At 43.5% G+C, this 20,402-nt stretch overlaps 1 protein-coding gene across 6 annotated transcripts in view; it reads left to right on the top strand.

Moving 5' to 3' along the window:
* The window catches only part of SRGAP2 (SLIT-ROBO Rho GTPase activating protein 2), a 256,002-nt gene that overhangs the window by 197,912 nt on the left and 37,688 nt on the right, over window positions 1-20,402 (top strand). For all 6 annotated transcript variants that reach the window (XM_030813102.1, XM_030813101.1, XM_030813103.1 and 3 more), the window contains exons 11-13: window positions 9,263-9,347; window positions 12,716-12,743; window positions 14,593-14,617. In XM_030813102.1, the coding sequence (XP_030668962.1) occupies window positions 9,263-9,347; window positions 12,716-12,743; window positions 14,593-14,617 (138 nt within the window). The remainder of the gene's footprint in view (window positions 1-9,262; window positions 9,348-12,715; window positions 12,744-14,592; window positions 14,618-20,402) is intronic.

Genomic DNA, 20,402 nt, shown 5'->3' with positions numbered 1-20,402 from the left:
CTTCTGATGACCAAGAAAAGAAAAATTAAGTTTGCAGATGTGAGATGAAATATAGCCAGTGAATATGCATACTGATTCTGAATGAAAGGAATTAACTTTTCAGTCAAGAAACAGTCTGCATGCAGCAAATTGAATTTTTCCTGCAACTGGAACGATTTGTTTAATTCTTCTTTGAACATTGCCCTTTCTCCATTAAGAACACTAATGATTTGCTAACATTTTTTAAAGAAATCTGTTTTTTTAATTAGTTAGGCCCAGACTTCCTCATATTTTTTATCCTAGAGAAAACTGCTAAAAGGGAATGATATATCAGTACTATTCTTCTAAAACAACTTTTTAAAAATGATTATACAAAGCCAGCCAGGCGCGGTGGCTCACGCTTGTAATCCCAGCACTTTGGGAGGCCGAGGCGGGCGGATCACAAGGTCAGGAGATCGAGACCACAGTGAAACCGTGTCCCTACTAAAAATACAAAAAATTAGCCGGGCGTGGTGGCGGGCGCCTGTAGTCCCAGCTACTCGTAGAGGCCGAGGCGGGAGAATGGCGTGTACCCGGGAGGCGGAGCTTGCAGTGAGCCGCGATTGTGCCACTGCACTCCAGCCTGGGTGACACAGCGAGACTCCGTCTCAAAAAAAAAAAAAAAAAAAAAAAAAAACAAAGCCAAGTATGCTCATTATATAAAATTTGGAAGCAAAAAGAAGGAAATAAAAATTGTCCATAATTCTACCATCTAGAGATAATGGTGTTAGAATACATTCCTTTCTAATCTGTTTTCTATGCACGCACAAACACATATGTGAGCACATATTTATAATTTTATTCTAAAAAATAGGATACTGCTGTACATATTGTTTTACAATCTAAGTCATATAATTATAATATTCTTTAAGCATATTTATGAGTAAAATATTAAAACCTATACAAAAAAATAGAATGACATTTTAGCTCATTCATTGATTTTTGTAAAATATTTAACACACTCCCTGGTTTGTAATTAGCATTCAATAAATGCTAAAAATTTATCTTACCATCATCATTAATTTATTTATTAATCATTATTAAATTATTCATTGATCATTTTTGAGGATTTACTATTGCCAGACACTGTGCTACAAGCTGGGAATGCTGAGAGTATAAGATAAAGAGAGAAATGATGGGGGATGGGTCATGTAAAGGGAGAACTTTCATTTTTACTTCATATATATCTAAACAGTTATAATAGGTTGATTTTTGTAATTTAAAAAATGTAAAAATGCATACATGCACTAGTGCGTGAATGGCAGCCAGGATGAGTGGAGTTGGGGAAGCATCACACACAAAGTGACTTTTATGTTTGATCTTGAAGAATGAGCGAACCAGGCAGGGAGTCGGGGAGGAGAATCGCATTCCTTGAGGAAAGAGCAGCATGTGGGAAAACATAAATGCACGCAATAACCTGGCTCACACGTTAAGAGAACTTCGTGACTATAATGAGGGATGTGTCGCTGCCCCAAGCTTCATTATCTAAGGAGCTTGTTGAACACTCTCTAGAGGCTTTTAATAATAGGATTGTTTAGCTGGTCTGTCTGGACTGCTTAGATATAACACTATTTAAATGACCCAATCTCATTACATTGTGAAGATTTCCATTTTTTAGGTTAAGTAAGAAATTTTGGGCCTAAAAATCTTGCATTTTAAGACAGTCTTTGTCAGAATTGCTTTTTGGCTTTAAATGAATTCTGTAACATTTGTATTCTAAATTGACCTTTAGTAAAAGCAGGAATGGCCATATTCAAACTGGTGACCTCGCAAATCCTGCCCACCCTTTCACTTTCTGTCTCAATACATTGATGTCCTCTAACCCATTTTCTGTCTTATGTGGCTCTAGTGCCACTTATCAAAATTGTGTGCAAATTTCCTTGGCTAACAGTAACAGTTTTTGTCTGGACTTGTCTAGCAGTGGAATTCTGTATGAGTTCATCATTTTTGTGACTGGTACTTGAAGTGCATCAGATGATTAATTTCATGATAAAGGGGCTTTTTGGGGTGGTGAAATAGACATTTATGGAAAATGGGATACCCACATTAAGCAGGGTGACTACCTGTTTACCATACAACCCACACAAAGCCAATACAACTACAGATGTGCTTTCTTTAGTCTGTTGCCTCTGCAAACATTGCCCGTGTGTTTCTCTATGCCCTTCAAAAACATCAGAGCAGCACATCCTGGAAGATCCTATCTTTTGGAAGGTTAGGAAGCAGTCTCTTGTCACAGCTTGACTCCTAGGTAGTGTGCCTAGTGACCAAGAGGGCTGCTAAGAAAGCTTTCTGACCACTTGTGGCTCTCATTGGACTGATTTGCCCAGATGACATCAATTGGGAATTTGAGGCATGACCTATAAAGATGAGTTGCTTGCAAGAGTGTCAGGAAAATAATTGTGGAGTTAAGAAACTTGAAACGATTTTAAAAAACTACCTAACCCAACCTTCTCATTTGAAAAATTAAAAAATAAAGAGGCCAGGCTTGGTGGCTCGTGCCAGTAATCCCAGCACTGTGGGAGCCTGAGGCGGGTGGTTCTCTTGAGGCCAGGAGTTCAAGACCAGCCTGGACAACATGGTGAAACCCTGTCTCCACTAAAAATACAAAAATTAGCTGGGTGTGGTGGCAGGCGCCTGTCATCCCAGCTACTCAGGAGGCTAAGGTGGGAGGATTACTTGAACCTGGGAGGCAGAGGTTGCAGTGAGCCAAGATCGTGTCACTGCACTCCAGCCTGGGTGACAGAGTAAGACTCTGCCTAAAATAAAAAAAGAAAGAAAGATTTAAAAATAAATAAATCTGCCAGGCGTGGTGGCTCAGGCCTGTAATCCCAGCACTTTGGGAGGCCGAGGCGGGCGGATCACCTGAGGTCGGGAGTTTGAGACCAGCCTGATCAACATGGAGAAACCTCGTCTCTACTAAAAATACAAAAAAATTAGCTGGGCGTGGTGGCACATGCCAGTAATCCTAGCTACTCAGGAGGCTGAGGCAGGAGAATTGCTTGAACCCGGGAAGCGGAGGTTGCAGTGAGCCGAGATCGTGCCATTGCACTCCAGCCTGGGGCAACAAGAGTGAAACTCCATCTCAATCGATCAATCAATCAATCAATCAGTAAATCCAGAGAGGATGGGTAGCTCACAAAAGCTGGACCCACCACTCTGGTTGCAGGGTCTCTGGCCACAGGCTGCTTCTCTACACCCTGTGGAAGAAGCAGAGGTGAAGGGAAGGGCTCAGGAACAGCTCAGCAACTTTCGCCTCTTATTTGCCCTCAGTGGTGACATGTTTCCTGATCTTCTTGGCTTTGTGTTTATCGCTTATCTTTTATAACACATAGTTCAGCAATGTCTACTTTTTACCCGTTGCCTTTTTTATTGTGATTGTTAAAAATCGATATTTTTAAAGGATGCAAAGATTTCAAAAGGGTATACAGGAAAACGTACTATAAAGTTTCTTTTCATTCCTGACTCCTCTTTCCCCTCCCCTCTGCTGGTGATTGAAACCAGTTTCTTCTGTGTCCTTCCAGATACTCCATGCATGGACAACAACTGACGTATCTGTAAATAGCCTTTAATATGATAAATTACATTAGAAATGTAATGAAAGAAAATGGAAGTAGATATAGAAGTATTCCACTTATACAGTTCTTCACTTTTTTAACGTTATTTATCTTGGATCTTATTTTTATGTTAGTCCAAAAAGATCTGCATCCTTTTTGAATGGCTGGATAGAATTCCACTGTATGAATGTGCCATCATTTGTTTAACAAATTCCCTCCTCATAGGCAGTGATGCTCGCTGTTTAGCCAAGGTTTACCAAAGCTTTATAAGGCTGGCATTTTCCTAAGTATTTCCTTTGTTTTTTGGAGACCGAGCTTCGGCTCTTGTTGCCTAGGCTGGAATGCAATGGTGCAATCTGGGCTCACTGCAACCTCCACCTCTCAGGTTCAAGCAATTCTCCTGCCTCAGCCTCCCAAGTAGCTGGGATTGCAGGCACCCGCCACCACGCCCAGCTAATTTTTTGTATTTTTAGTAGAGATGGGGTTTCACTATGTTGGCCAGGCTGGTCTCGAACTCCTGACCTCGTGATCCGCCCGCCTCGGCCTCTCAAAGTGCTGGGATTACAGGCGTGAGTCACCGTGCCCAGCCTAAGTATTTCCTTTTATAGGGAGTTGGAGAATTAGGTTCTTTTATGGGGGATAGAGCAGTGAAGGGGTTAAGGATCATGGCTGATAAAGTAACAAAGCTAAACAGTCTGAATTCTTAGGGACAGGTTTGGGGAAGGTAATAGAAGAGGATGCAATGCCTTGGCCACTGGGGCACTGAGTGACACTAGACTTGGAACTTGTGGTCTGAGATCTTTTTATCCTGGTATTCTCTTGCGGGCCCTTGGTAAACGTGTGCTAGTGAGTACAAATGAGTGAATGCCCCTGTGCTGTCAATTAAACTGGGGAGACATGCTCCATTTGAAGTTTACTCTATTATGTATTCTATCTGACAGCTGTTTCCTATTTTAAAAATTGACAGGGAGGAGGGGAAATGTCAGCATGCCTGCATGGTGGGGAAACAGCCACTATAGTGACATCTGTGTATCTCTGAGCATGGGCTGGGTAGGTGTACTCACTCCTCCTGCCTTGCTGCAGTGGATACTTAGGGTCTTGGGTTCACGCAGATTAAATCCAAGGCATAAGCAACATCCAGTTAGTTTTATACACCCATGGTAAGAGTGTATTTAAAGGGAAGAGGCTTTTAAAAATGAAATTTGAAAAGCATTCTAGTGCCTCTTACTACTTTTTTAAGGCCCAAAACCTTCTGCTTTCATTCTGCTTTTATTTTAGCACAAAGCAAAGACGCTTAGGGAAGGGAAGCTTTTAGGTTCACTGAGGAGGTGATTCAGGTATAAGGAACACCTTTTTGAGTGTCTGCTCTATGCCAGGCCCTGTGCTATTAACAGTAATGCTTATTATCCAATTTCATTCTCACCAACCTTGTGAAAAAAATAGTATTCTCATTTTTCAGATGGAAAAACTAAGACTCAGGGGGTTAAATGATTTGTCCAAGGTTAGAAGAGTTAGTAAGTGGTAGGACTGGAATATTCCAACTCATGCTTTTTCATTTTAATGCAACTAAAACGTCTATCAAGGAGGGAATGTGGGCCAGGCACAGTGGCTCACGCCTGTAATCCTAACACTTTGGGAGGTCGAGGCGGGTGGATCACGAGGTCAGGAGATCGAGACCATCCTGGCTAACACGGTGAAACCCCGTCTCTACTAAAAATACAAAAAATTAGCTGGGCGTCATGGTGGGCGCCTGCAGTTCCAGCTACTCAGGAGGCTGAGGCAGGAGAATGGTGTGAACCCGGGAGGTGGAGCTTGCAGTGAGCCGAGATCGTGCCACTGCACTCCAGCCTGGGCAACAGAGCCAGACTCCGTCTCAAAAAAAAAAAAAAAGAGGGAATGTACAGAAAGAAAAGTTATTATATTAATACTTTTCAATAAACAAAACTCGCTGCTGACAGTTAATATCCAATTAGGAATTATTAGGAAATCAATTAATGAGATCATAAAAACTGAATTGAAGTTTCACAATGGCACTAAACAAAATGCCCAATAGACTCTTTGCCTCCCTTCCTACTTTTTGAAGAAATTCTCAGTTTTGATTATTTTAAGTGTGAAAGTTGTTGGGGGTGGGCATTGGTCAGACTGTGTTTTAGGAACTTGATTTTATTTTGGTGAATACCTAGAATAAAATATTACTTGTTCTTTTGCTCCTTCATTGAGGAAAACCCCAGGTAGCCACTTTGATTTTGGGTGTTTGGTGAAGGAAGGAAAAAGAATTACCTAATATTGGAACATGCCCTAAATAAGGAGAGTGATCCTCGTTGCCCAAGGAAGGGATTTTGAGATTGGAGATTATAAGCAGCCCTTTTTCTGGCCCCTCTGATCTCCAGAAGTCATTAAAAACCACCTATTCTTCCCTTGTGTTCTTCAGCGGTCTCAGCTCCTTTCTCTGTGTGTCTGTTCAGCAGCAACAGAAGCCTTCTAACGCACTTCCACCAATTAAAGACAAGGTCACTTTTCCCCAGCAAGTCTCTCATATGGATAAGTGCTGACTTGTGGGTGGGATGGGGGAGTGATAAATAAAATAACATGCCTGCAGACTCTGAGATGCCTTTACCTTTCCATACCTGGCTTACCTGGATGGAAAACTCCCAACTGTGGTTTCCACGCCAGTATTAGGGATGCAGTTCATACCTTGACACAGTTATGATCCTTCAGGATTTAATGGAACCCAAAGAGGTAATCCATCATACATCTTTACCAGATTGTTATTTATTTTAATGGTTCATCAAGTGACAGCCAGAGTTAACTAATGAATTGTGAACATGAATTTAAAAAATGATTTCCGGAATCACAAGTAGTGAGAGGAAGGAATTTGCATCCATCTCCTTTGAGAACTGTGGCTGTTTTCTGAGCCAGTCTGGTCTTATTTTGAAGGTTACAGCTTCTTGGTGAATTTTCCTCATTAGGAAACCTTTAGAGTCTCCTGGGATAACCTTCCAAAGAGAGAGGCTTTTGAGGCTTACGTTGTTGGCAATGGATATTTCCTGAAGGCTTTCCACCTCTGGGCCCTAAAGCACTGTTCCAAACCCACAGTTAGGCATTGGTTGGGGATTTGGATATTACCCCGGGAAGAATGACAGCAGGTGAGCTGGCATCTGGAGCAGATGGAAAAGGGAAGGTGACAACAGAGCCTCTTTCCTTGCAGATGTTCTTGTGCAAAAGCATAAAGGGACAGAGGGAATAGATCATGAATAAGGCAGTAGAAATGATTTGGTGTAAGATTTGGTTTTGGCTTGTTTTATTTTTAATTTAGAGAGTACAGGCACACTAGGGGCTTGGTTTGTAACTGCTGAGGAAGGGTCTACCCAGAGGAGAGTAAGACTGCTCATTCATTTATTCATCATGCCTTTATTGAGTATCTGCTATCTGCTAGGCGTGGTACTATCAGGGATGCAAAAGATAATGAATGACATGGTCTCTGACCATAGGGAGGAGGCAGTCTGGAGAAAAAGACACATGAGTAATAAACCCTCTGTGACAGGGCTGTATGAGAAGTGCTGTCATGGAGATTTGCATGGTACACACAGGACCATCTGGGTGAACATGGGAGGGCTAGGGACTGCATCCCAGAGAAAGCAGATTTTTCTTTTGTTTTTAAACAAGAGAGAGAATCAGATGCAAGCTCTTAGTTAAAAGTTCACACTGTACAGAAAAGTATAGAGTAAAAGTAACTCACATTTGTTCACTTTTCTTTTCTTTTTCTTTTTTTTTTTTTTTTTTTTGAGACGGAGTCTTGCTCTGTTGCTCAGGCTGGAGTGCGGTGGTGCGATCTTGGCTCACTGCAAGCTCCGCCTCCCAGGTTCAAGCAATTCTCCCGCCTCAGCCTCTCGAGTAGCTGGGATTACAGGCACTCACCACCACACCCGGCTAATTTTTGTATTTTTTGTCAGAGATGGGGTTTCACCATGTTGGCCAGGCTGGTCTCAAACTCCTGTCCTCAAGTGATCCATCTGTCTCAGCCTCCAAAAGTGCTGGGATTATAGGCCTGAGCCACCGCACCTGGCTCTGTTCACCTTTTCTTTCTATCACTCTTAATCCTAAGTGGCAATCCATGAAATCAAAGGTTTGTTGTATAATTATATGTTTTACTTAATATACATTAAAAGACAGACCGAACTATTACCATTTAAAATAGTGCATCCACCTAACTACTTCAGTGATCTCACATATCACTAGTAATTCACGGATCACACTTTGGGAAACCTGGCCATTTGACTTCTGAGTTCAGGCATAGGCAGATAGCCCCTGATCTGGAGGATGAACCACTGCAGCAGGAGGTGATCAAGGCAAACTAAGACCCCAAGAAAGGCTGTGGAGGAGAGTGGAAAAGATACTGTGTTAAAAGTCCAAAGGCCTTGGGTTGTGCCTGACACTACACTACCACTTGCTAGCTTGCAACGATCAGCAATTTATTTGATACCTTCCCTCCCCTGAGATCATCTTATCTATAATCCCCTCCCCTGAGATCATCTTATCTGTAATCCCCTCCCCTGAGATCATCTTATCTGTAATAAGGAAATAATATCTTCCCTATGTGCCATACAGTTACTTATTGTTAGAGTCAAATGAGAGAACACGCGGTGAAGTGCTCTAAAACCTGCTATGTTGCTGCATGCATAGAGCATTAACGCTACGAAGTTTAGTTCTGCTTCTCTCCTTCTCCTGCTCTGTACCATGATGGATGGGGCATTTTGTCATAATGGTTAAGAGCATATGCTGTATTATCAAACTGCCTGTATTTGGATACTAACTTTACCACTCACTAACTGTTTGACCTTGAGCAACTTAATTAAACTCTCGAAACCTCAGTGCCCTCATGTGTAAAATGGAAATGATGACGATGATGATGATAGTTCCTAGGGTTGTTTTGAAGATTCAATGAATTGTCTGGGGACATACGGTCTCTCACTGGGCAGACGAGGGTTGAGAGAGGGAAAACAAATCTGAAAGTGCAGCACAGCAATCATATTTTGACTGTGAGAGCAGGTGGGATCACATTTCCAAAACTTCATCTTGTGTTTGGACCTGGATGTGTGTATGCAAGTGGGGGATGTCAGCCCCTTCCGCTGAGTGCTCAGAAACCTGAAGCTTTCCATAAAGACTCCATGCAGAATAGAGAAGGAAGCTGTTGAGGATATGGCTCAAAGATGCTCCACATCCTGGGCTTGCAGCTGAGGCAGGGACTGAGCCTGCCATTGGCACTGCTCCTGGTGTGATGGAATGTCCCCCCCTCCTCCCGCCGAGGGGCCAGGGCGGGGCAGGATGTCAGTGGAGGTGACAGATAGCAGGTGTATGTCCTCACACCAAGAAGACCAGGGCTCAATAAGTTCATCTACCCTCCCTGCTCTTCCTCGGTGAAACTGCAGGAGAGGGGCTCTAGGAAACAGTTTCTTTATACTGGCCATCATAGAACTCCCAGAAAAAACCTGGAGAAGGATATTAATCCACCATGAAAATCAACAGCTGCCCATATGATCAGTGCCTTAAAGAAATTAAAAAATTGACTGGTGGAAATTGGGTCAGAAACCAAATGACCTCTATAAAGGGGAATTGTCCAGCTGAGCATCTGTGATGTTTTTTTCTTCTTCCGGAGTCTGATTGCTCTTTTTCCTCCTCCTCTCTTACAGAAAATGAAAGAGTACCTGGAGGGCAGGAACCTCATCACCAAGTTACAAGCCAAGCATGACCTTCTGCAGAAAACCCTGGGAGAAAGTGAGTGTGGGAACCCTCTGCTGGAGGCTTGACAGTGAGGCCAGCTGGAGCTTTCTTGCTGAGCACACACCTCCATCCTCAGCCAAGTGGACCCGATCTTGTTATATGAATGCCTTTCTTTTCCTGGCTTGTTTGATGTGGAAGCACACATCCCAAATGACTGCTTGAGTAATGGGGAAAGGCCAATGCTTAATGAAGCACTAACGTGTATCATCTAGTTGTTTAAATGGAGCGTGCCTGCTCTCCACCCAGTCCCTCCACCCTCGCCTCCTCTGCCACGACTAGGGTAGAGAGGCTGAGGGGTTATTTATTCTCCAGACACTTTGTTAAAACTCCTAGCTCCTCTGTGGCAGCACTGAGACTGGAGCAAGAAGGTAGGGAGCTGTGAGATGAGATATGCAGCTGCTCTGAGAGGAGAGAATCCTTAAATGCAGGAGGGATGGACAGACTGCTGCTTTCTATAGCTTCCAGAAAGAACATCAGTTTCCTTCTGCTTTGAAAGCTCCTAATGCTGTTTAAGTGGCAGCCCGCTCTCCTGTGGCTATGCTGAGGCCATGGTGCTGAATGGACTGTCTTGTCTCATAGAATGATTTTAACCAGACCCTGGAAAGTAGCAAGGCAGAGAACTGGACTGGCACTCTGGACTTTCTCTCCTCAACTGTCAAACAGAAGATGGAGGTTGAAAGAGAAGCCTCCCCAGGGTTTTTTTGGCACCCTGCCCAGATTTCCTGCCCAACTCTCAGCATCCTATGATTAATGGGATTCCCAGGTTGGGGATGCCTCTGAATGCCCCACCCCTCCTCCCTGCCCCACTAATCTCCTCACTTAAAGATAGGAGGGAGAGGAAGGGAGAAGCTGCAGGGAATATGTGCTAACATCAGTTACAGGTAAGCCTGTACTTACACAGAGATCTGACGTTTTAAAATAAATTCTTGAGCACTCTTTAGACAAACTGCAAAGTTTAGGAAAGTGTGCAATACTCCTTGGCTCATTGGCCCCAGGAATTGGAGCCTCACTTCTTATTATACCAGAGCCTCCTACCCACCTTTTTTGCCCAGTCCTTTTCCTGCCTTGGATGATTTCCCAGATGATTAATTTTTTTCTCTAATCTCTTATCTAATGACTTTTTTTTTTTTTTTTGAGATGGAGTCTTGCTATGTCACCCAGGCTGGAGTGGAGTGGTGCCATCACGGCTCACTGCCAACTCCACCTCCTAGATTAAAGGGATTCTCCCACCTCAGCCTCCCCAGTAACTGGGATTACAGGCACGTGCCACCACGCCTGGGTAAGTTTTGTATTTTCAGTAGAGACGGGGTTTTGCCATGTTGGCCAGGCTGGTGTCAATCTCCTGACCTCAGGTGATCCACCCACCTCAGCCTCCCAAAGTGCTGGGATTACAAGTGTGAGCCGCCACGCCTAGCTGATCTTATGACTTTTTTTTTTTTTTTTTTTTGAGATGGAGTCTTGCTCTGTCGCCCAGGCTGGAGTGCAATGGGGTGTGACCTTGGCTCACTGCAAATTCCACTTCCCAGGTTCAAGCGATTCTCCCACCTCAGCCCCCCGAATAGCTGGGATTACAGGTGCCCACCACCACGCCTGGCTAATTTGTTTGTATTCTTAGTAGAGACGGGGTTTCACCATGTTGGCCAGGCTGGTGTCAAACTCCTGACCTCAGGTGATCTGCCGGCCTCGGCCTCCCAAAGTGCTGGGATTACAGGCATGAGCCACCAGGCCCAGCCCAATCTTATGACTTTTAAGGCATTTTCTTTTATGTGAAGAAAGCCTGTTAGATAATTTCTATTCTTTCTTCCTCACCACCAAAAGGACTCAGACTAAGCAAGTTTGGGCATGGAGGGCCAAACTTTGCTTATACAAAATCTTTACTGTTGGGTTATCAGATCGCTCCATGGAGAATCAAGATAGTCTAAGCATAGTCCGTAAGTAAGACAGAGCAGGGCCTTGGGGTCATACAAATGCATTCATATGCGCTCATGTTTGTGTGTGTGCGTGAATGGTTTTACTCACACATTTATGCACCAAATGTGCTACTATGGAGGGACAAAGGCTGACCATTCATTAGTGCTGCAAATTGCCTTAATCTAAAGATGACAAGTTCTAGCAATAAAGAAAAAAAAAACTATAAATCTTTCTGTGTGCAAGTCATCACGTCCCTGCCTTCTGAATGTATTTGTCACCAAGATGCAGGAGCCCCTTGTTCTTGCCATAGAGGGATAATTGATGTGTGTGAATATTCCAGAATGGAAATGGAACAGATGTTGAAAATAATGGCTCAGAATAATATTTTTGCACATAAGAGCTGAGCCTTTGGTAATGAGAGACAGTTAGGGGTGGGGGATGGCGTTGCTCAAGATGAGCTGAACTGTAAGCAACAATTACCAACCTTTAAAGTCAAGGAAATGCCCTGCCCTCCCTCCCCCAGCCCTTGGAGTTGCCTTTGCAAGAGCTTGGATAGGGAGGAGTGTGGGAGCTGATTTTTACTTCCCCCAGCTCAGCACCTGCTAGGGTTTGCCTCTGGTTTAAATAATGCAGATCTAAAACAGATCAAGCTTCATTAACTGTGGACCAAAGAAAGCAATATATATTACATTATTTCCCATGTAGACATGCATGTATATTTTTTTAAAACATGAGAATACTTCTCATGAACTTGAAGATTTTCAGTTTCATATTTTTTAAAAGCTAGTAATGACCCCCATTAAACTCCTAAGGCCCACTGTTGGATTGAGAACCATGATTTGCTAGCAGTATCAACACTGTATCTCCCATCTCCCTTGCCACCTCAGTCAAACCTAACAGGAGAATTTACTATGAATCTAAAGCTAGAATATCCATATCTTCCCTGTTCTCTCCCGCAAACAACTCCTCTTGTTCTCGCAGCCTCCAACTCTGTGTGTGTGTGTGTGTGTGTGTGTGTGTGTTCATATACTCAGGAGCAAGTAAACTTGGCCTTCCACCCCACCGTACAAACATCCAACGTAAGAGAAGCTGAATTTCATCTCTGGGAGGGCTTCTAATAATTTATTAAGTATGATCTGTGCTGCTATTGTTCCACTACCTCCATCTCTATGTTCCCATTGGGAAGCAGAATTGGCCCTAAGGTTTAGGGGGACTGACCTGGACTGGGAATCAGCATCAGAAACAGTTCTTGCCCAGGAAGAGGGTCTTGGTGCTTTCTCTTCTTTCTCTCTGTCTCTGTCTCTGTCTCTCTCTCTCCCTCTCCTCTCTTTTGCCGCACACTGTTATACTGTGGCCGTCTAGGGGAGATAGGCGTGGTAGTTACTAGGAGTGGGTCTCCCTCCACCCCTTCTCCTTTAACATAATGCTTTTCGCCTTTGTGTTTCCAACAGGTCAGCGGACAGATTGCAGTCTAGCCAGGTGAGTGTGGCCTGGGACAGGTCTGGGAAGTGATAGAGGCCTGGGAGGTAGAGCAATCTTAGTCTGGGAGAGAGCCAAGGAGTTGAGTTGTAAAGGCATTGAATGACTTTACGAAGCAATGGCCTGGGGCGGGGTTTGTTTACTTCCCTTTGCCTTACTGACCCCATCTGATCTCAGATAGAAATGGGGTTTTCTGGGACTTGGAGAAGGAGCTAAGCAGAACTGAATGAAAGGGGTTGTCATTTGCTGAAATTGTCCCGGAGACCCCCAAACGCCACTGAATTGCAAGTAACATAAACATTCAACTGTAGAGGATTCTGGTAACCTAACCTTAGCTGCTAGATTTCAACATAGGGGCCTTGGGGAGTCTCTGACCCAGAGAAAGAAGATCAGGAGATGGCATTTGATTTTTTTTTTTTTTTTTATGCCCAGAAAAGAAGGCAGCCCCTAATTAGTAGTGACTGTTGCTGGATAATGAAATATTACATTGCATTGGTTTGCCAAAGAGTATTGGTAGAAATAATTGCCTGATGTACGACTATGCACCCCTCCCAATCTTTCCCCACCTTCCCCTTCCTCCTCCACTCCAGCCAAATATTTTCCCTCTCAGTCACGGTGCTGCTATGAGAAAATTTGTGAGCTGTCGGAGAGCAAGGTATTCATTCATCCAACAGTTCTTAGATGCCTAGAAATGTGCTGATTTAACTAGAGAAGGGGCTTTAATGGGTTGGACTCCTTAGAGACCCTGGGTTAGCCCATTATATCAACCACTTATATCTGCCAAAACGCATAATAATCATGAGGCCATTTACAATTATAGGCTCATTATTTGGAGATAGCTTCATTTGGCTTTCATTGTTTTGTCATTGTGAATTACAGTAAAGATCCCATTAATATACCAGTCTTGATGACTGGAGGGAACCAGGATAATGGTATTCTCTGGAACATATCTTTTTGGTGTTAGAGTCTTACTGTAAGTTCACCTGAGCTCCTGAGTCTGTGGAAGTCTCTGTAGGACTGAAAAGAGCTGAGTTGAATTTCCCGGTGCTGAGTTATTTTGCTGTGAGACCTTGGGCCACTCTTTTCCCCTCTCTGAACTCTGGTTTCCTCTTCTATAAGACCAGAGCACTCCACTAGATTCAAAAAGCTCTAGGATTCCAAAGGGGTTCCTCCGGAGTGGCCTGGTGGCAGGGGCAGAGCGATGACCAGCAACCAGGCTCTGGTCTCATCCTTCACTCAGAGCAGGACAGCCCTGGCCTCCTTGGTTTGGGTGTTGTGCCTCTGAGTCAGATTCCCTTTGAGAAGAGGCTTCTGAGGCTAAACACAGATTGGAAAACATTGACCAAGAGGATTCTCAAGGTTCTTTCCAAACTAGATGTTCTACACTCTAAATCCAGAAAAATTGTTCCCTGTAAAGATAGCGATCTTTAAGGATTTCCTAGAGAAACAAAACAAAAAGCATCCCTTGGTGTTTCCCAGTGTCTCCTAGCACACAAAAAAGTCTTCTTATTGTCTAACCCAAATATATTTTACTGCAAATTGAACCAGTCCTCTCCTATTCTAATTTTGAGTAGTGGTAGACATTAAAAGCAGGGACGTCTGTGCTTTTGTGAAAAAAAGAGCTTCAGTAGGCTTTATTGTGGAAGTAATTTATCAAGTCTCTTAGCCATTTCTGGGACTGAACTGAGTAATGTCACATGTTTCATTAGCCACCACACAGATTGTTTTTAATTATTAAAAACTTTACTTCTGGGTTTAAGAGTGATTGTTTATCTCATTCGTCCCGATTTTCTCTTTTTCTTCCTTGTTGCTGGATTGGTCCACTCTGATTCGGCGGGATTGGTCACAGGCGCAGCTCAACTGTGAGGAAACAGGTAAGGGCCCAACCAGGGCCAGGCTGGTCTGGCCTGAAAATATAGTCCATCCCACAGGCATTTATTGAGCGCCACTGTGTGCAGGACAGACACCTCTGACTTCATGCGTGCATTTGGAATGTATCATTTAGTCATAGTATACTTAATGTTGTGGCAATGTCATTGATGTAACTAGTTGGAGTGGCCATAGTCTTTTTGACTTGTCCCTCTCCTTTCTAGTCATTTATCCTCTTGCATACTAAGGGTTTGGTTTCGTTGGTGCAGATTGTTCCAGAACTGCCCATGGCATCCTTTTCCAAGACCACAAAAGAGGCCTGACACTTCCTACGTATGTGCTAACATATCAGTAACTCACAGCACCTAATTAGCTAGACCAGACAATCTCGCTTTAAGTTGGCAGATTTTGTTTGATTGTTTCTGGTGGCGTAGTCATTCTAGATGGATTCCTAAGACATGCTAACAATGCGAAGATTAAGTCTGGTCTAGGAACGATAGGCAAGAGCCGTTCAACTCTGCAATTTGGTGGGTGATCTTCAGTGTTGTATTAAAATCTGCCACTGGGCAGCCAGCTCTCATTACCCATATTAGGAGGGATCTTAGAGAGCAGTGGCATGGATAATCCACATCAATGGATAATCTAAACAGCACTTGTGCTTGTTTAAAAAAAATTAATTGAAGTATTTTTGCAGTAGCAAAATTGACTTCCTAATTATACTTTATGGCAAATACTGAAATGATTTTATGTCCCCTAAGCTCATAACAGCTATGCAGTAGACAGCAGGGAGGGCGAGTGGAGAGAGCTCAGAAATATCTTTGTGTCTGCTCAGGGGAAAGCTAATCCAGGCTTTAAAAAATCATTTTGGGTAATTCTCAGTGGCTCTAGCCACAGGGAGATAATCGAATAAAGAGGACGCATGGTTTCTATGGTGTCGGCAGCCCCGGCATTTCTTCAGCTCATCTGACTGCTCTGACGGGGTGGACCATTAAGCTGGGGAACTTGGATGATACAGGCCTCGCTTGTCTCAGCTTTGCTGTCACTATTTTCCCCTTCTCTACTTTGAATCTCATCTTAATAAGTATGCCATCAGATGCAATTACACATTTTTTAAATTATAAAAATTTAATTGCAAGTCTCCTCCCTCTTTTTCCTCTATTTCTTTCTTCTTCCTCTTTCTTCCATAATTTCATTTAGAACTAGAGAGGAATGGAGTGACTCCTAGAGATAATTTAGTGCATTTAAAATTAATAGGTGCATATCTTGCAGAGGGAGCAAGCCATTTTCCCTTCAACACTAAGAGAAGAAATGAACTTGAAGTTTGTTCTTTTCAGTTACTGGGCTGAAACCAGGCATCTTGCTTATAGCTGGAGCATGTTTACAAGGGGTTTGCAGCCTCCACTGTGGCTGCAGGAGTGCCAGAGACATCAGTTTGGCAGGTGATAATGTGCCCTTGGTTGGGCTCACCGTTGCAGGGGAACAGCACCTATCTGGTTTGCATCCTGCTGCACCTAAGCAGTTGCAGGCAAAGTGTGTTTGTCTGGTGCTAGATTTGCATAGGAGTTACAGGATATACCAAAATCCCCAATCAAATAAAGACCTTGTTTTCATTCTGCTGCCCCAGTTTCTCTCTAGCAGTTCATATCTACTAGTGGATCAGCAAGAAGTTTTCTTAAGATGGTCAGGAAGATAAAATAGATAGTAAGTTACTTGGAAGGTGAGTAATCTTGTATAAGTAACAAGGAAATAATTGTTTGTTTATGGCAAATCAGGCAAACAAGAGGAAGAAGCTAGTAGTTTTTGTTTTTGAGGGTCCTTAATGGGTTCCAGTCATTTTTGACCCTGTCGAAGACTAGATTTAAACCATCCCAGACCTTTTTTAAAAAAGAGACAGTCCCACTGCTGCTTCCAGACCTTCCCTGCTTCCTGTAACCTCAGCATTATTTCTCTCCTGGCCATGACTTTGTATCTTCTTTGTTGGTCTTTCTCCATTCCTCTAAATTGAGGCATTTCTCCAGGGCTCTGTCCTCTCACGATGTCTCTCTATATTCTTTCCCTTGTCGCTCTTGTTCCCTTAGATGAATCTTTCTCTTCTTCCCTAAGCATTCTTTTCTTCTATAATGCTGTCCTTTTGAGTCCAATGAGTAGCTCCTCAGTGCTTGAAAGTTGTGATAGCACCTTCTACCTTCAGCATCAATCTCACCGTCCCCCATCACATTTTGATTTGCGTAGCCCCTCCCCTTACTTCTCTGTTTGTGTTCAGGGGGACTCCATTCTTCACAGTCTCTGAGGCCCCAAATCTTACCTTTTTTTTTTTTTTTTTTTTTTTTTTTTTTTTTTTTTTGAGACGGAGTCTCGCTCTGTCACCTAGGCTGGAGTGCAGTGGCACGATCTCGGCTCACTGCAAGCTCCACCTCCCGGGTTCATGCCATTCTCCTGCCTCAGCCTCTCCGAGTAGCTGGGACTACAGGCGCCTGCCACCACGCCCGGCTAATTTTTTGTATTTTTAGTAGAGACGGGGTTTCACCATGGTCTCGATCTCCTGACCTCGTGATCCGCCCGCCTCGGCCTCCCAAAGTGCTGGGATTACAAGCGTGAGCCACCGCGCCCGGCCTCAAATCTTACCTTTGATGCTTTTTTCATCATTACTCACATATAATCTGTTGTCAAGATTTGTATTTTCTCCCTTGGTAAAAATGAAAATTAACAAATATAGTACAAATAAGTACCTAAGAAAAACTCTAACCCTCTTACCCATGTGAAATTATGCCAGATAATGCATATTCACAGATTTTCTGGCCACCTTTCCAATTGTTTTGTTTTGTTTTGTTTTGAGACAGGGTCTGGCTCTGTCACCCAGGCTGGAGTGCAGTGGCACGATCTCGACTCCCTGCAGCCTCCACCTCCTGGGATCAAGCAGTGTACCCACCACAGCCTCCTGAGTAGCTGGGACTATAGGTGCACACCACCACGCCTGGCTAACTTATGTATTTTTTTTTTTTATAGAAACCGGGTTTCACCATGTTGCCCAGGCTGGTCTCGAATTCCTAAGCTCAAGTGATCCACCTGCCTCGGCCTCCCAAAGTGTTGGGATTACAGGCGTGAGCCGCCGCGCCCAGCCCTTTCTGATTGTTTTCTCCTGCAAATCACTGGACCACTGCTTTACTATGTTTTCCAACTTAGGCCCTACCTTTCTCCCTCTACTTTTGGTTTGAAGTTCCCTTAATCTGATTGGATGAGAATTTGGCCTCATTCCTTAAAAGCCCCTTCTAACCCTAGGATTTCATTACCAAAAAAAAAAAAAAAAAGTGTATGAGGGAATTAAACTGACAAGGATTTCTAACGTTGGAGGAGGGAAGAAGAGAAAGAGAAAGGAAGAGACGAATAGTACATAAAAACATAGACACTGCTCAGTCAGGGCTCATGCCTATAATCCCAGCACTTTGGGAGGCCGAGATGGGCGGATCACCTGAGGTCAGGAGTTCGAGACCGGCCTGGCCAACATGGTAAAACCCCGTCTCTACCAAAAATAGAAAAATTAGCCAGCCGTGGTGATGGGCACCTGTAATCCCAGCTACTTGTGAGTCTGAGGCAGGAGAATCACTTGAACCTGGGAAGTGGAGGTTGCAGTGAGCCGAGATCGTGCCACTGCACTCCAGCCTGGGTGACGAGAGAGACTCTGTCTCAAAATAAAATAAGATAAAATAAAATAAACTCAGTCAACTCTTTGCAAAGGCAGTGGTGAAGTACAGGTCTTCGTGGCACCACAGGAGTGCACAGGCACATCCCAGGGAAATTAATTTACTCATTGCTCAGAAACATTACAAGGAGAGAGGAGGATGGCAGGAGCATTCAAAGCCTTTGTGACTTTGTCCATTTTGTGCTCCTGCTGGACTCTTAGACTCCACTGGAGCAGTGGGGACTAGAAAAATGCTTGTGCAGTAGGACAGGTCATCTGTAGCCCACCCTTGCCTGCCACAGATTATCCATTGGGGGCTGCATGTGAGTGCTGCTGGTAACCACAGACATGCAGGTTAATATTTTTCTTGCCCTGTTTCCTGCCAACCCTTCGTACTTACCTTTAACTACCACTGATACTCCATTTCCTGCAGGCCAAATTTTGCACTCACATAATTTGTTGAAGCCAGTAGCCTGTAAGCTTTCCAGCTTTCCTCTCTCTAGGTCATAATATATAAACCTAGGACCAACAAAACTATGCAAACACTCATATCACTATCTTCATTATCACTGCTGCTACTATTTTTAATAATTTATATTAATTTTATTATACACAATAATTGTACATACTTATGGGGTACATGTAATATTTTGATACATGCATACAATTTGTAATAACCAAATCAGGGTAATTAGGGTATCTGTCACCTCACATATGTATCATTTTTTGGTGTGTGTGTATTGGGAACATTCCAAATCTTCTATCTGTTTTGAAATGTCCAGTAAATTATTGTTAACTATTATCATCCTACTGTGCTATCAAACATTAGAACTTATTTCTTCTATCTAACTATATTTTTATACCCATTAACTAACCTCACTTTTTGTTTTGTTTTGTTTTTGAGACAGGGTCTCGTTCTGTTGTCCAGGCTGGACTGCAGTGGTGCGATCTCAGCTCACTGCAACCTCTGCCTCCCCGATTCAAGCGATTCTCGTGCCTCGACCTCCCAAGTAGCTGGGATTACAGGCGTGCACCAGAACGCTTGGCTTATTTTTGTATTTTTAGTAGAGACAGGGTTTCGCCATGTTGGCCAGGCTGGTCTCAAACTCCTGACCTCAGGTGATCTGCCTGCCTCAGCCTCCCAAAGTGCTGGGATTACAGGCGTGAGCCACTGCGCCCAGCCCAACCTCACTTCTTTTTTGTTGTTGTTGTTGTTTTGTTTTTTTGAGATGGAGTTTCACTCTTGTCACCCAGGCTGGGGTGCAATGGCGCAATATTGGCTCACTGCAACCTCCACCTCCTGGGTTGAAGCAATTCTCCTGCCTCAGCCTCCCGAGTAGCTGGGATTACAGGCACCTACTGCCATACCCAGCTAATTTTTGTATTTTTAGTAGAGACAAGGTTTTACCATGTTGTCCAGGCTAGTCTTGAACTCCTGACCTCAGGTGATCCGCTGGCCTCAGCCTCCCAAAGTGCTGGGTTTACAGGCATGAGCCACCTCACCCGGCCCAACCTCACTTCTTAACCCCTCACTCCCCGCTACCCTTCCCAGTCTCTGGAAACCATCATTCTACTGTCTGCCTTCATGCAATCAAATTTTTTAGCTTACGCATACAAGTGAGAATACGCTGTATTTATCTTTATGTGCCTGGCTAATTTTACTTAACACAATGTCCTCCAGTTCCATCTATGTTGCTGCAAGTGACAGAATTTTATTCTTTTTTATGGCTGAATAATATTTCATTGTGTATATATACCACATTTTACCCATTCACCCATTGATGGACGCTTAGGTTGCTTCCATATCTCAGCTATTGTGAATAATGCAGCAATAAACGTGAGAGTGCAGTTATACTGATACTTCAATATACTGATTTCTTTTCTTTTGGATCTATAGCCAGCAGTGGTCCTGCTGGATCATATGGTAGATCTATTTTTAGTTTCTCGAGGAGCTTCCATACTGTTTTTTTGTGGTGGCTGTACTAATTTACATTCCTGCCAGCAGTGTACAGGCATTCCCCTTTCTCTGCATCCTTGCCAGCATTTGTTATTTTTTGGCTTTTTGATAATTGCCATTTTAATTGGGGTGAGATTATTTTAAAATTTGCATT

This window comes from Nomascus leucogenys, chromosome 5 (genome assembly GCF_006542625.1).
Source record: "Nomascus leucogenys isolate Asia chromosome 5, Asia_NLE_v1, whole genome shotgun sequence".
NCBI classification, from domain to species: domain Eukaryota; kingdom Metazoa; phylum Chordata; class Mammalia; order Primates; family Hylobatidae; genus Nomascus; species Nomascus leucogenys.
This window is presented reverse-complemented; position numbering and strand designations above follow the sequence as displayed.